We start from the raw sequence: 16,085 nt of genomic DNA, 5'->3' as shown, positions 1-16,085 counted from the left end.
TCAGTCCTCGGTAGTCTGATAAGTCCCCTAACCTCCCCCACTGACTTAAGACAACCATTTTCTATATGTGTCACTGTGGCAGAGATGCTGGGTGCACCGCTCTGAGCAGTGGTCCCTCTGTAGCCATTGATATGAAGCCAGGACAGAGAAAGTCACCCTCATTAAGTGTACATGGAAAACCCTTCCATTCCCACCCACTTCCTGCCTCGAGGTCCTCCTCCTTAACCTTCTAGGAGGTAACCAATAGTATGTGTACTTACGTATATACGTATACAGGTAAAGGACAGACTCCCCCTTTTTAACACAAATCATGGACTAAGCCAAATGCTGTAACAAACTACCTCCAAATCTCAATAACATAACAGAAAAAAGGTTTATTTCTTGCTCATGTCTGAATCCAGAATGGCCTTTGGACCAGGGAGAGGTTGCACCGCAGCCTTCTCCAGGAGCCATTAATTACCATAGTATCCTTTAATCTGTTGTCTCTGCCAGTCCCCATGGATTTGGGACTTCTGCCAAATGCTCTCTATGAGCCAGCAAAGCCAGGAAGACAGAGAGCACTGAAGATCTAGGGAGTTTTAGGGGGCAGGTTGGGAATGGCTTCATGACTTCTGTCCACATTCAATTGGCCAGACCTTGGTCATATGGCCGCACATGACCGCCAGGAAATGTAGTCTGGGTGTCTGGGCAGGAAAAGAGGGAAATAGGTATGGTGATCCCATAGCAATTTTTGTCACACATACCAGAATGCTGTTCTAGTCCTTGCTCTTTTGGCTTGACAACAAATTTGAGCAGCAGCCATATTAGTTCCTCAGCCTTTCTAACAGTTGCATAGGAGTCAGTTTTACAGATTGCACCATAATTTATTTAACCAGTCCAAGGTTTAACCGTCCTTAGTGCTTTTTGTTTTTCTACTCTTTTATCTTCAATGAGTGTTCTTGTCCTTATGTCGTTCCACACATGTGTCAGCATATCTGCAGGACAGGTTCTCAGATGACATGTTCAATAAACGTATGGACACTTCCATACCCATTGCTAAATTAGTCTACTAAAAGGTTATACAAATTGATACTCCCAAGAGCCATTTAAGTGTTTAATGAATACAGTTTAAATCCATCTCCATTATGTCAGAGGGAGGTTCATAGTCTGGGCAATGCCCACATGCAAAGCCTTAACCTTCCATTTCTCAAGAGCCCTAAGCGTCTATTTCTATTCCATAAGTGCACCCTGTGCTTTCTGTCCTAAGTACATTATTCCAACAGTTTCTTTCATAGATTCAGGTACAGCAACACTTCTTGAGAAACAAACAGGGCTGGTACTAGGTGGAACCCTATGTACCTGTCTTTACATTTAATCCACAAAAGCAACTCTAAGAAGTAGTTCTTTGCATGCGCATTTGCAAATGAGGAGACCAAAGTTCAGAGAGGTTAAATAGACCAAGGTCACCTAACAAGTATCTGCTATATTTTCATCAGATATTCTGAATCTATTCTTTGTCCCACCCCCATGCTTCCCACACCAACGCACAGCTTGGACAGAGGAAAGTGGCTTGTGAGCCTGGCCCACTGTCCCCAGAACAGGCAAAGGAGCAGGGTTCTGAATGTTGATGCTCTACAGATAGTCTCCTACCCATCCTTCAAAACCCAGCTCCTATGCTGTTTCAACGTCAAGCATCCCTGGAGGGCCAGCAAGTCCAGCCTGCTCTCTCTGTACTAGAGAACCATTACAGTTTAGCTACCTGTCTTGTACTGAAATTCCACAGTCTTTTCTTTTCTGATTCAGTTCACCTATCACATATCGTTAAGTATTTTTGCAGCAAAGAAGGGGGCTGTTAAACTTTTAATGAGCAGAGCATTGGAGATGATTGACTACATTATTATGTTAGCCACTTTTACTTTTCCAAAGGACGTAGGAATTGCTGAAATAATGAAAGCCTACTTCTGAGTCCCGAATTCTCTTAAACACTCTTAAATCTTGCTTTAAGCAATTATGTTAGCTTGGTGTTGCCTCAGAAAGAACAGTTAGCTTTCTCATGCATATACACCCTGTTCCCAATGACACCCCTGCCACACTGACTGACACAGGACATGCCATGCGTCCAGGTCCTGTCTCTGGAAAATGGGGATAATTGCATTTGCCAGCTACCAGTCAGGAATGTTGTCAGAGTTGATGAAATAATGTTTTTAAAGTGCCTCTTAGGAAGTAATATGCCACATAAATCACAGTCGTCTATTAACATGGTTATTTTAGTGCTTATTTATTTAGTAGCTTAGTAGAACAATGATATTTCTTTCCAGATAAGTCATCTTGAGTTGCTGGATGCCTTAATAATCAGGCCCAAATAGAATTTTGTATCTGTTCCTTTCTGATGAAATTGGGGATGAAACTGGGTACATTTTCTTTCCACTATTGAAAATTTTCAAGTTGATTATCTCTGTAAACATAGGATTAGGCCACTCCTAACCTAATCCTGGAGCAGGTATGAGATGATACTACTGCATCCTGGTGAGCATAGTGATATTTTTGTGTCCCCCATATTATCTGATGTTTTAAAAACTCAAAACTCAGTACTTAAAGATCTCACTGCTTTCCTGAAGTATCCATAAATCTTCCATCTCAGAGTCTCAGGTCTGTTGCTCCAAATTAGCAATACCTTGTAAAGGGTGATAGACCATCTGAACACTGAATGAAAGGATTTTTAAATTAGCAACTGTTTATAAATGTGTTGTCTAACAGCAGCTAGCCACAGATATGAAAATAAAATAATTCACTTCTCCAGTACGAGCTTACAGTTTAATTATTCAGTAACCTGTGTGGCCAGTGGCTCCTTATTGTACAGTTCAGTTACAGAACATTTCCATCATCACACAAAGTTCCACTGGACAGTGCTGGTCTATGAGATCTGTATCGCAAACAACTAGTGTCTTCAGCTGAAATGTTTTTACCTTACTACTCTTCCCACTCACCCCTCTATTAGATATTTCCCCCTTATTCTGTAATGAAAGATATTAATTGTTTGGGCCTTAAAAGCAATCTCGTCTCCAAGGCCATGGCTTGAACGCAGAGAAAATGGCATGTGGAACCGCCATCTGGAGGTTGGTGCAGAGCAGACCCAGCCATTTCTGAGAAATTGTCTGGGTTTGGAGTCACTCCCAGAACTCTGATTTAGCAGCTCCTAAGCTTACAGCCAGTCTAAAAGCAACACAAATCTGTTTTGTATATACAAATAAATCCTCGTGTGCTGCACGCCATTCCCAGCCGCCAGTTTCCTCTGGCTGCTCCAGAAAACACTCAATAGCACGTTAGTTAACCTGCGTGCAGGGAATGGGCATTCTGCTTATTGAAATGTTCTGGCTGAGCGATCAACCTGATTTTTGCAGAAAAACTGCCGAGGCAGGGATTTTCTGTCCAAGATGTGATGTTGTACCACTGTTGCTGCCTTCCACACGATCACAGCTGCACAGCCTCGTCCCTCCAGCTCTCAGAAGTACATCTCTTTGCTACAAACTTTCAAATGTGCAATTGATATACTCTCCAAGAGGCCTCATAAAAATAAATCAACAATGGTGATTCAGATTATCTTAGAAAAAAGAGTAAACTTAGAAGGAAAAATAAGATCTTTGCCCAGATTCGACACAGTTATGACCTTCAAGAGTTCCTGATAACAGGGCAGTTTTTTGAAATAATAACTTCAAAATTTTATTCACCTATTTTATTTCCTTTAGTTATAAATTCTTAAAACTGCTTACAAAGTGGCAAAGCTGTAAGAGCTTTACAAATATTAATTCATTTAATTTTTATAACCATCTTAGAATCAGATACCACAATTATTATATTCATTTTAAGGATGAAGAAACTGAGGCAAGGAGATGTGGCTGAGCCATCACTGACCTACCTGAATGTTCACTGTACACGTGGCTGAGCATCAGTGGATGGATAACTAGGTCTGCGAGAGGGCTCTTCCTCCCTCCACCACCCCTTCCTACTCTTAGATGAGTGGGGTCAAGGGGTCAGCACGGGGTCGGGAGAAGACGGACTCTGGCAACACTCAGCTCAGCCAGAATTACAAAATGGAGTAAAGGGAGGCTTTTCCTAATTTCTACTTAATCCATACTTATGATGTGTGAGGGTATTATGGATACATACATAGCTTATTACATCTGAATAGATGTGACTCTCAAAAGTAATTTTTTTTTTCAATTTAGAAAATATATTTTTAGCAATGAACTAGCACTGGCATGGATGGAAGCAACATAGAATTGTCTAAGGCATTGTTATGATCCTGGATAAACTCCCATTTGATGGGTAAACAGTCAAACACAACCCAGGAATTGCACAAAGTATGTTGTGAAGCACATATGCTCCTAGGAAGGGTCCAGGGTACAGAAAGAGCATAGAAGAGAGAAGAGTCAGTTTTGAACAGGAAATCAAAACATCAGGGAGGAGTAGCTTTCAAGATCCACCTTCAGAGATGAGTAAGAATTCAGGAACAAAAGGAGAAGGAAATGAGAAATTACAGTTGTGAAGTGTGAAGTCCATACATCTGAAAGGTTTTGATGAGTACTATACTGGTGAGAAGGCCTTGGTGGTAAAATAATGAATGCAGTGTGTGTGTGTGTGTGTGTGTGTGTGAGAGAGAGAGAGAGAGAGAAAGAGAGGGAGAGAGAGGTGGGTGAGGAAGGGGAGGGTAAGGGGAAAAAGAGAATGATTCTAAGGAAGGTTTTAAAGCTTAAATGTTTTCATTTTCAGACTACCCAGCAAATTGCAGACACTGGGTTCAAAAACTTTTACAACTCATTTCATTGTACTTCACACCAAGTCCATTTTTTTTTTGTGTGGCCAGTTTTACTTTGGCATTGAAATAAAAGCCAATAAACTAGAAAATCCATTATCACTTTAAAAATGTGTTTTTTCACAGAGTCTAAAAATATTTTAAACTTTGGAATGGGATAAAGTAGGGAAAATGTTTTACTTGGCAAAAATTTAAATAAATTTTTTGTCAGAAGCTAAAATGTTTGAGCACTACTAATTCCTTTTGACCAGAAAAAGAAAACAGAATGAAATAAAAACATTTAAAATATGAGGAATAAAAAACTAAGCAAAATAAAAGGAAAAAGTTTTCTTTGTCCAGAAAAGTTTCCTTGAAGTTTGTTGTTGTTGGTGTTAGCTGTAGAATGGAGTAGAATAGGCTTTACATTTAAAATATTACTTTACAGTTTATTGCACATATGAATGTCTAAATTTACACTTTCTCTTATTTTCATCTCTGATAATGTAGTAGTATGATAATATTCTTCATACGACATTAGAGAAGATGATGTAACTATATTTTTTAAAAAGATTTCTTTGGTGGCTCAGAGGAACATCTTTCTGACTGCACTTTGTGTTTTCGGGCAGATGACATTTGATCCAGAAATCTTCTTCAATGTCCTGCTGCCACCTATTATATTTCATGCCGGATACAGCCTGAAGAAGGTAAATGTACAGTGATCATTTTCTTCTTTCATCATTAATTAGAGAATTTTATCAGCAGTCCTGAGAAACCAGTCATATGGGTTTACCTATTTGGTAAGAATATTATTATATTAGATTATGTGATACAGATTGAAATCGGACATGCTTGCAATTCTTCTAAACCTGCTCTGGCCCGGACACTAGCCATTAGCCACATGTAGCATTAAGCCTTTGAAATGCACTAGCCTAAATGAAGATGTGCGTTACATGTAAAATACACATTGGGTTTCTCAGACCTAGTATTAAGAATGAATGTAAAATATCTCAATAATGTTTTATATTGATTTCATGTAAAAATGATAATGTTTGGGGTATATGGGTTTTGTAAAATATATTATCAAAATTCATTTTGCTTTTTTAAAACATTTTAACGTGGCTACAAGAAAATTTTGAATAACACACATGGCTTACATTATACCTCTGTTGGACATTGTTTTTCTAGATGGCTGTAATCACAGGGTTGGCTGTTAATAGCATTGGGTTTATCCACCAGGGTGAGAGCTCAGTGTGCTTGGTTAGCACTCAGCTGTTGAGGCTCAGAGAAGCCCAGTTCCATAGTCTCAGGGCTCTCCCTGCTGTTACTTGGGTCCAGCCTGAACGTGCATGTCTGGTAAATTAGTAATCGTGTGACAGCTGGAGTGCTGGCAGCGCCTGTGCCTCAAAACAAGGCTCTGGCGTCTCCGAGTGTTGGGAGGCAGAGGCATCCAGGCGGCTGTGCGGCCGCCCGCCCCCACGCCGCATTCCTGGGCCCTCCACCGTGGCCCATCAGCTCCAGCTCCAGGCGCCAGGAGCTTGCTCAGCACAGGCTTGGTTCTCTCCTGTACTCAGGCTCCCTCTTGCTGTCAGTTCTGGCTGCTCAGGTCCCACTTAGAGAACTAGAAGGGAGTTTTCCCGAGCAAGCATGTGAAAAGATTGAGAAGGCTGGATTTATTCAGGTCATTCTTCTTCATCCCCAGCCCCAGTACAAGGTGTCATTTTGAATCAGTCTTGAAAATAAACTGTTGGAGGTGATTAAAGTTTTGTTTCATTACATTCAGAGGAAACATGTCAGAGGTCCAATAATAAAAGTCAAAAGGCAAATTAAATCTTTTGGGATAGTATTTTTAAAATGCTAAGGAGTTCCAACAACAACAAACTTCTTAAAAACTCCCTTTTCAGAGCCCTGCGTGGCTGTGGCTCCGTCCCTTCCCTTTGTCTCAGGTCCTGCCAGGCCTGTGAGTTGTTTCCCTCACCTCTACTCCAGCAATGTCCAGGGGACCCCCCACCCCCACCAGCTTTTCCGAGCTACCTCTGTCCTTTGCGGTGTAGATTAGTTGAGAACAATTGTGCAATAAAACCAGGAACTGAGGCACCGACAACAAAATCTGCCTAAGCAGTGAGGGAAGGGAGAGGCCGTGAAATGCATACATTAGTTTTTTTCCTATTATACTAAGAACAAATGCTGATATACTATACAAAGTACATATCTTTTTTCTCCCCAGAGACACTTTTTTCAAAACTTAGGATCTATTTTGACATATGCCTTCCTGGGAACTGCCATCTCCTGCATCGTCATAGGGTAAGTGACGGTCGGAGCTCAGGTTCCACGAGGCTGGTGGGCTGGCGACCTCTGGCGGGAATCTCACACTCCTGGACGCACAGCGACTGGGTGAATTGTCTGTCCTTGTTTCAGCCTATCACATTTTCACACATTTTTTCTGATTCACTTCCAAGCTTTCTGACAAACACAAGGTTTCACATCAAAGCAAACTGAAGTTTTGATTGCAGGATTTTCTCTGTGAGTTTTGGGCTTCTGATTTAGGGAATATAGATAACTTGGCTTGAATTATGTGAAGCACATTGCATTTTCTTTTTTCTTTTGGCTTCAGTAACACAGATAAGCACGCTGCACTCTTTTTACATCTTCTTTGAAAGAGCCTATCTGCATTTGACAAGGATACAACAGTAACTATATGTCAAAGGTTTTCTTTCTAAGGGAAAGTTTACAAGAAAGCAATCGGAGTCAGACATCTCCAAATATCAGCAGAGTTGTTCAATGCTAGGATGGCTTTTCATTGATACCCTGTGGCATACAGTTGTTTTTTTTTTTCTCATTATACCTTATGCTGGTGAATCCCAAATCTAACTATGTAGACCCTGGCTTGCAGCTCATCATAAAGCAAAATGTGGTACCAAACGGTACAGCCAACCTATTCACTTATAATTCTATCCAACATAGTAAACCTCCACTGCAGAAAACATATCTCACTGCTATGACGGAGGGTGGGGATGTCAACTCCACCCTTGAATTTTACTGTGTACAACTGTTAAGTCCCTAACACAGCTAACTGAAGGCAACAACACACACTAGTCACTCATCCAGCCCTTCCCTTATGAATGGTTAGTGTGTCACTGGAAGGCTAAGGATTTGTCACTACTTGTATCTGAAAGAGAGAGGTGGGGATATGTTGAATTCTCCATTAAATTTTTTTTGAGTCAAGCCTAGAAAAAATCAGTCTCCCTTATATAAAATGTCTCGCCTGCTTAAAGCATCAAGGAAGCTGAAGATCTTCATACCGGAAGGTGGAGGCTTGCAGGAATGCTGACTGGAGAACTTCATCAAGTCTCAACACCTAAGGGTTTTTACACTGTTTGTGACTGAGCGGCAGAGTGGGCTCGATCCTTCTTAAAGCATAAGCAGGGGAGGCTTTCTGTTCCATGGGTCGGCCATAGCTAACTATTCAAATTCCAAAGCTGGCAAGGCCCTTAGATATCTGTGTCATTAAAGCCCCTCATTCTGAAGAGGAAGAAAGTAGCATCTTGAAAGGCTAATTAATCATCTTTTTAAAAAAGATTTTATTTATTTATTTTCAGAGAGAGGGGAAGGGAAGGAGAAAGAGAGGGAGAGAAACATCAATGTGCGGTTGTCTTTCGCACGCCCCCAACTGGGGACCTGGCCTGCAACCCAGGCATGTGCCCTGACTGGGAGTCGAACTGGCAACCTTTAGGTTCACAGGCCAGCACTCAGTCCACTGAGCCACACCAGCCAGGGCTAATTAATCATCTTAATCATCACAGTCATATGGTCAAGACAGAATTCAGAACTTCACTTCTCACCCAGTAGGTCTTATCATCACCCCGCTTCTTATAGTAGTTTCTCTTGAATTTCTACACATCCCTGTACATTGTTCCTACACATTTATGGAAGGCTCTGAGAGGTGCAGACTGTCAACAAGTGTTCATTTATAGCAAAGTTTGATCTTTAGCAGTTCTGTAATATGGAGATCTGAAAGTTAGAATGGATCTAAATCTTAAACTTGTGGACAATGCTGTCAGCTTGTGGAATAATCAGCTTCCATTATTTCCCTGTTTCCTTTGTATAGCTGATTTTCAGTATATTTAAGTATATGCATTTATATAATATGCTTTGATTATCATGAAAAATAAATAAATCTAATTTTTAAGTGTGACAATGTATAATGAGTGTGTGTGTGATATAATTGAATTGTTTAAAAAGCTTCAGTTCAAAAAATCTGGTGATATTAATTCCCTGGATTTGAGAACCTCTTCTAATTGATTGTGAGGGTGAAATCAATGACTTATATTGGCAAGTGTTTTGAATAACTTTTAGAACCATGTTATTTGTTCAAACTGAACATAATCTGGATGATAAAAATGAGTAGAGTGCACTCAATATGGGCTGTTAAAGTTCAGAAGGGATTGATTGATAGTTTAAAGATTTTGGGATCTTTTATTTATATATATTTATATTATTTATATATATTATTGATTATACTTTTACAGTTGTCCCATTTTTTTTTCTCCTACTTATTCCCCTCCACCCTATACCACCTCACCACCCAACATTCCTCCCCCTTTTAGTTCATGTCCATGGGTCGTACAAATAAGTTCTTTGGCTTCTCCATTTCCTATTCTATTCTTAACGTCCCCCTGACTGTTTTGTACCTATTTATGCTGCTTATTCCCTGTATCCTTTCCCTCATTCTTCCCCCTTCCCCTCTACTATGTTTTACTGTTCATAGGTTTTGATCTTCTTTTTCTTAGATAAGTCCCTTTAACATTTCATATAACAAGGGCTTGGTGATGATGAACTCCTTTAACTTGACCTTATCCAGGAAGCACTTTATCTGCCCTTCCATTCTAAATGATAGCTTTGCTGGATAGAGTAATCTTGGATGTAGGTCCTTGCCTTTCATGACTTTGAATACTTCTTGCCAGTCCTTTCTAGCCTGCATGGTTTCTTTTCTGAAATCAACTGATAGTCTTATGGGAACTCCTTTGGAGGTGACTGTCTCCTTTTCTCTTGCTGCTTTTAAGATTCTCTCCTTATCTTTAATCTTGAGTAACTTAATTATGTTGTGCCTTGGTGCATACTTCCTTGGGTCCAGCTTCTCAAGGACTGTCTGAGCTTCCTGGATCTCCTGGAAGTCTATTTCCTTTACAAGATTGGGAAAGTTCTCCTTCATTATTTTTTCAAACAAGTTTTCAATTTCTTGCTCTTCCTCTTCTCCTTCTAAAACCCCTATGATTTGGATGATGGATCATTTAAAGTTGTCCCAGAGTTTCCTAAGCCTTTCCTCATTTTTTTGAATTCTTGTTTCTTCATTCTGCTCTGGTTGAATGTTGATCTCTTCCTTCTGCTCCAAATCATTGATTTGAGTCCCAGTTTCCTTTCCTTTACTGTTGGTTCCCTGTATATTTTCCTTTATTTCACGTTGCATAGCCTTTGCTTTTTCCTCCATTTTGCGACCATACTCAACCAATTTAGTGAGCATCCCGATTACCAGTGTTTTGAACTGTGCATCTGATAAGTTGGCCATCTGTTCATCACTTAGTTCTATTTTTAGAGCTTTGATATGTTCTTTCATTTGGGCCATATTTCTTTGTCTCAGCGCGCCTTGGAAATCGTTGGAAGGGGTGGAGCCTTAGGTATTCACTGGGGGTCGGGGGGCAACCCACATTGCTGGGTTGTGATGCTGTCTGCAGGGAAGGGGTCCACGAGGGAGCAATGCTGCTTGCTTGGCTCTCGGCCGGCTTTCAGTCACTGCTCCTGCTACCCACAAGCAGTTGGGCCCTTCTGGTGCTGATTTCCAGGTGGGTGGGTTTGTGTACATTTTAGGACCCTGCGGGTCTCTCCAGTGAACTCTCCTGTGAGGCTGGGAGTTTCTCCTGCTGCCGCAACCCCTAAAGGTTTTTACCTGCAGAGGTTTTGAGGCTTTCTTTTCCCCGCACTGGAACCCTGGACTGCGCAGTCTGTCTCACTCCCCAGCGCTTCCTTCGGTTCAGCCACACACAAACGTGGGACTGCCCGGTCTCCCAGCTGCCACCTTGCCTGGGCAGTCCTCCAGCCGCTGCCTTGCTGCACAGCATCTCCACCCCAGCTGCCCATCTCTGCCCCTCCTACTGGTCTGGATGAATATTTTTTTCTTTAGCTCCTTGGTTGTCAGATTTCCATACAGTTCAATTTTCTGGTCAATTTTCTGGCAGTCCTGGTTATTTTTTGTTTTTAAATTTCTTGTTGTCTTTCTTTTGGTTGTACAAGGAAGCAAAGTGTGTCTACCTAGGCCTCCATCTTGGCCAGAAGTCCCAGATTTTGGGATCTTATCTAGCAAGCTAAAGGAGATCATGAGAGAGCTTTAGCTTGAGGGTGAGGAGGTCAGATTTACACTTTAGGAAGGTCATTCTGGTAAAGGAGAAGTTTTAAAGTGGGGAAAAATGGCAACCAGGTGATCATTTAAAGGGCAATTTCCAGAGACTAGGGTAGAAGTGATGAGGGCTGGCCTCAGGCAATAGCAGTAAATGGGGATGTGGTGTCATCAGCCAGTTGAAATCCTGAGAGGAAACGGAGCAAGTATGTGGAGTGAGAAAGAAAAGTACCTGGACAACAGTACTACTTGAAGAGGTGCCCATAAAAAACCAAGAACCACTGGAGCCAAGAAACATGGAGAAAACCATCAGGGCATATGTCTGGAAGTCAATGGAAGAGGTAGAGGGAGGGTAGACAGTGTTTGACGTAGGAAAGGACAAGTGGGGTAGGAACTAGCACATCCATTGTATTTCCCCAAGGAGGTGATGGGTGACTTGGCACTTACCCTGTGGTAGAAATAAGGGAAAAGAAATGGCATGTCTAATTGTTTTGGGCACTGTATCATGGGAAGCAAGGATTTATTTTTATGCTGTTGTCCCCAGATATAATTTCAGAATTTCTGAGGGAAAGGCACAAACTAAAATTCAGACCAAATTGACACGTTCATGATTCGTGATACCCATTGACCTTATAAAATGGCCAGTTACATTTTTCTGATAAGTTAATGCTAATAAAAACAACACAACAGACATTTATTGAATGCTTGATATGTACTATGCCTATTTTAAAAGTACTTTACACGGGTTGTTTCATTTAACCCTTCAAATAATCCTATTAGGTAGATGCTATTTTTACCCTCATTTAACAATTGAGACAACTGAGGATTAGAGAGTATGACATAATGTAAACAATAGAGCTAGTATCAGCAATTAAATAGTTTGGCTCCAGAGTCAAAATTCTTAATACCCAAAATGTGTTTACTTCTACATATTATAGACAGTAAAAATAAAATGTAATAAATTAAACTAAAAAATAAAATTGTATATCAATGAACATTTACTAACATGCCACATCTTTCTTCATTAGATCTGTAGGAGTTCTCACAAATATTTTTATTTGGAAATCCCATCCAAAAGGAATTCTTGTTTTTAAGAAGAAGGGATGCCTGGGTTTATGCAGATATACTTGCTTGACATGGGCTGAAGGAGGGATTCAGGAGAGCTAGGCTGGACCCTGAGAATAATTTCATAGAGGAGGTAGAATCTGGGTGGTCATTGAATACAGAGGGATGAGGTAGTTGGATTTATCATGCCATTAGCTGCATTAGTCTTGGTGCATGTGGTGAACATTGCTCAAGGCCTCAAGTTGGAGGGCAGGTTTCATAGAACAGTGTAAGAGAATATGGGAACCGAAGTGCTGGGGAATCAGCTGACACGCAGCTGTGGGCCCAGGGTCAGAAATTTACAGGAACACACAGGCCATGAGGTGTGATGGAGAGTTATGAAGAAAGACTCAGCCAGTGGGCCATGGTCTTCTGCAGGGGAAGACTGTGTCTGTTCAAACTGCAGGTGGTTTTAACCCTGCACTCAAATGCTTTGTAGGAATTGAGATCGTTGGGCCCATTCAAATGAAACCATTCTTAATTAAGTTCTATTAACTTCATATCATTTCAGAACTTAGACACATACCATCTTTAATATTACATGGGAAAGTTTAACAGTATCCCTTCTGGTAATAAAATCACAGAAAACTTTAAACAATTTTAAGGATGCGTCATTCTTAAAGAATTCAAACACCGTTTCTAGTCCTCTCCTCCATTTTGCTACCGAAGAAGTACCTTAAATTCATCCCCGTTTATATTTGAAATATTTCTCTACTCATGTCCTCCGTCTTTGGGAACTGTTCCTTTATCTTTGACTCTGTGCTCCCCCTTTTGTGCCTCAGGAATGTATCATCACAGTGATAGCCTAATGCTTCCTGTCAGCAAATACATCTTGCCCTAAGAACCAATTAGTTATCAATGAAATCCTTCTTCTCTAAAAAGTAATGAAAATGATATTTAAATTTTTTTGTGTTTGTGGAATTTTTAAAAATGCCATAGTTTTGCATCTATTTGGAGAGAGAAACATGGATCCAAGTGATGAAGAAAAGGTGTTAAATTTTAAAAATTGAACATTTTTTAAATCTCATCTCATATGCTGCACACTGACCTGGGCTTTTTACACCCGTTACCTCATTTTATTCTCTCAATGCCCTATGAGATAGGTACTATTTTTAGCTCTATTTTACATACAGTGATGCTGCGGTCGAGACTTGCCCAAGGTTACACAGTAAGGAAATGGTACTAAATGGCAGAGTCAGCCTGACTTCAGAACACACACCCTTGTCCTCCTCCTAATATGCTAATTTACAATTCTTGCAGTGTTTTACAACAAATAACTGCATCTGCCAGACAAACCAAGCCCCCAATAATTTCAGAATTTTACATTTATCAATATGGCTAACAATTATGAAAAAATATGAATGTTTGAGACTGAGCTCTGAGTATAATTGTAAAGTAGAAATGGAACCTATCTTTTTCTCACTGGAGATAGTGGAAGGATGGTGTGAATCATTTTACTTGGTTAAAATTCTGGGACTTGGGGTAACTCACTCTGGAAATCCTGGATTCAGAAATGTTAGGTTTATATTATTCATACCAACATCCTCAGGAATGTTAATTTTCCTGTTATGAGCCTTAATATACACACCACAGAAGTGTGCCTGACACTCTGCCCCTCTGTCCGTGAGGCATAGGAGTGAGGGGCCCTTGGAAGCTCTCACTCTGCCCACTTGTGTCATTGTGCCCTGTAACGTTGGGATCTTCAGGCCTAAGTACCCTTGGCTCACGTTCTAGAATTGTTGTTGCTTTGTGTTTGACTAGGAATAGGTTTGGTGAGTCTTAGTAGTCTCAAAATGCTGACTTCTAAACCTGGAAGAAGGGACATTTGCTAGCAGAGAACCAAAACGTGAGGAGGCATAGTTCATAGAGGCTAAGCACAGCCTCAGTATTTAAGTTCTAAGCCCAGAAAGAGAATGACTTCCAGCAGGGTTCTTAACCCAGGAAACATGGACCCTGAGGTGACAGATAGAAGGACAGCAGGAAGGCAGTGAACATGCTTAAAGCATCCATGAATTTTTCATGGGAGAGAGTCTGAACAGATTTCAGTTTCATAAGCTTTTTAGAGGGAATTACAATTTATAAAACACAAAGAACCAGTATGTTTTTCATGAGCCTGCACAAAAAGACAGTTAGGAAGAGAAGGGTTTTACATATCTCCATATGTAACTGGAACTGAAGAATTCTCTAGGCTGCATTCATGGCGACTGTAAAGTCTGGAAATATACATGCTATTTTACTATGTACTGTAATATAAGAACAATAAACCAATTGTTGTGTATTTGTGTTCCTAGACTGGGTAGCCATCCCATATATGTACCTAAGCATGGAGTGCCAGGTAAAAGGACCTACAAATGAATATTCATTTTTACAAAATTATGCCAAGTAATTTTCCAAAGCAGTAGTACTAACTTTTCTTCTTAATTTTTGGCAATCTAATAGAAATATATTGTGGTCTTCATTTGTATTTCCAGATAGTTAAAGAAGTTGACTATGATTTTCATTATGATGTCTGCTCATTTGTTTCATCCATTTTTCTGTTGAGTTGTTTATCATATTTTATTAATTTATCAGATTTCTTTATCTGCTCCACATGTTAATTCATGTTCATTTATATATATTGTAAATAGTTTCTCTCAGTTTGTGAATTGTGTTTTTACTTTGTTCATACATGATTTTTTTTTAATGAATAGAAGTTCTTTAATGTAGTTAAATCCATCACTTTTTCCTTTTATGGTTAACATTTTTGTATGTTAATAAATCCTTTTCTATCCCAGAGTCAGAAGTATATTTTCTTCTAAAGTATTTTAAAACTTTGCCTCTTGCAGTAGGTTTGTTCTCTGGAACTGATTTTTGTATGTGATATGAAGTAGAATCAGTTTGATTATACTGATGACTTTCATTTTGAAAAACTCTGATTCTTCTATTGTTTGTCTGTGTGTGTATTTTAATAAGAACAATTCAGGTTGGCAGGCAGTAGTGGCGAGGCAAAGGCGCCAACGGTGTATTTTCCAGTGTCCCCCAGTTAATTCTTATCAACAACAAATCCTTGGATTTTTCCGCTCTCCTTTCTCATCTATCTTCACCTTCTCTCTTCTTCCTTCCCTCTGCCTTCCCCTTCCTCTCAGCTATGTTTTCCTCACTGTCCCGTGAGATTGTGTCTGGGCTGCTGCTCTCTGAGACGCCATTCCAGCAGGCTGCGAAATCATGCAGCTCAGGAAGGCTGTGTTGAGTCTGAAAAGAAGGCCCTGTCACGCCTCTGTGCACTCATTTGCTTCCTGGATTCGAAGTGGCACAGTAGTAGCTGTCACTGATGTCAAAGAGAAAAATAAATATACTGCTGCCCTGACACACTTGAATAAGAAAAAAAATAATCTCTGATCTGTCAAGTACAGCCCAAGCTTTAGCAGTGTGGTTTCTGAAATCCACAGCACAGCATGCGTGGGCTTTATTTCTGGCAGCAGAGAGAAGAGTGAAGTTTATGAGGGGGAAAAAAAACCCCAGAAGGTAGGATGGAGAGGACTGTTGAAAATATCAAAAAATGTAGTTTGAAGTAGAGGAGGTAAAGTCATCAGAGCCATATGGATGTGTGCATTAGTCACCAAACCTGTCACAACCTTGAAGATGTTGGGGATAAGAATGACAGAACAGGACAGAGAAAAATATACACATTCTGGAAGAATCAAAAAGGAAAGCCGAGAGAGGCCAACTCCAGTTTAGGAAACGTTGAAAGTCATGTACAAGGAAAAAATGATACATTAAATTGTTGACATGACGATAAGAGAAATGTCTAATAATAAAATATTTGAGTCTTAGAATTATCCA

At 40.2% G+C, this 16,085-nt stretch overlaps 1 protein-coding gene across 1 annotated transcript in view; it reads left to right on the top strand.

The window, feature by feature from the left end:
- Window positions 1–16,085, top strand: part of SLC9A9 (solute carrier family 9 member A9) — a 507,378-nt gene that overhangs the window by 34,420 nt on the left and 456,873 nt on the right. The window contains exons 3-4 of the mRNA XM_054585160.1: window positions 5,398–5,475; window positions 6,996–7,072. Of these exons, the coding sequence (XP_054441135.1) occupies window positions 5,398–5,475; window positions 6,996–7,072 (155 nt within the window). The remainder of the gene's footprint in view (window positions 1–5,397; window positions 5,476–6,995; window positions 7,073–16,085) is intronic.

The sequence above is a fragment of the Pteronotus mesoamericanus genome, unplaced genomic scaffold (assembly GCF_021234165.1).
Source record: "Pteronotus mesoamericanus isolate MK-2021 breed Mesoamerican mustached bat unplaced genomic scaffold, CSHL_Meso_final contig_82, whole genome shotgun sequence".
Classification (NCBI taxonomy): domain Eukaryota; kingdom Metazoa; phylum Chordata; class Mammalia; order Chiroptera; family Mormoopidae; genus Pteronotus; species Pteronotus mesoamericanus.
This window is presented reverse-complemented; position numbering and strand designations above follow the sequence as displayed.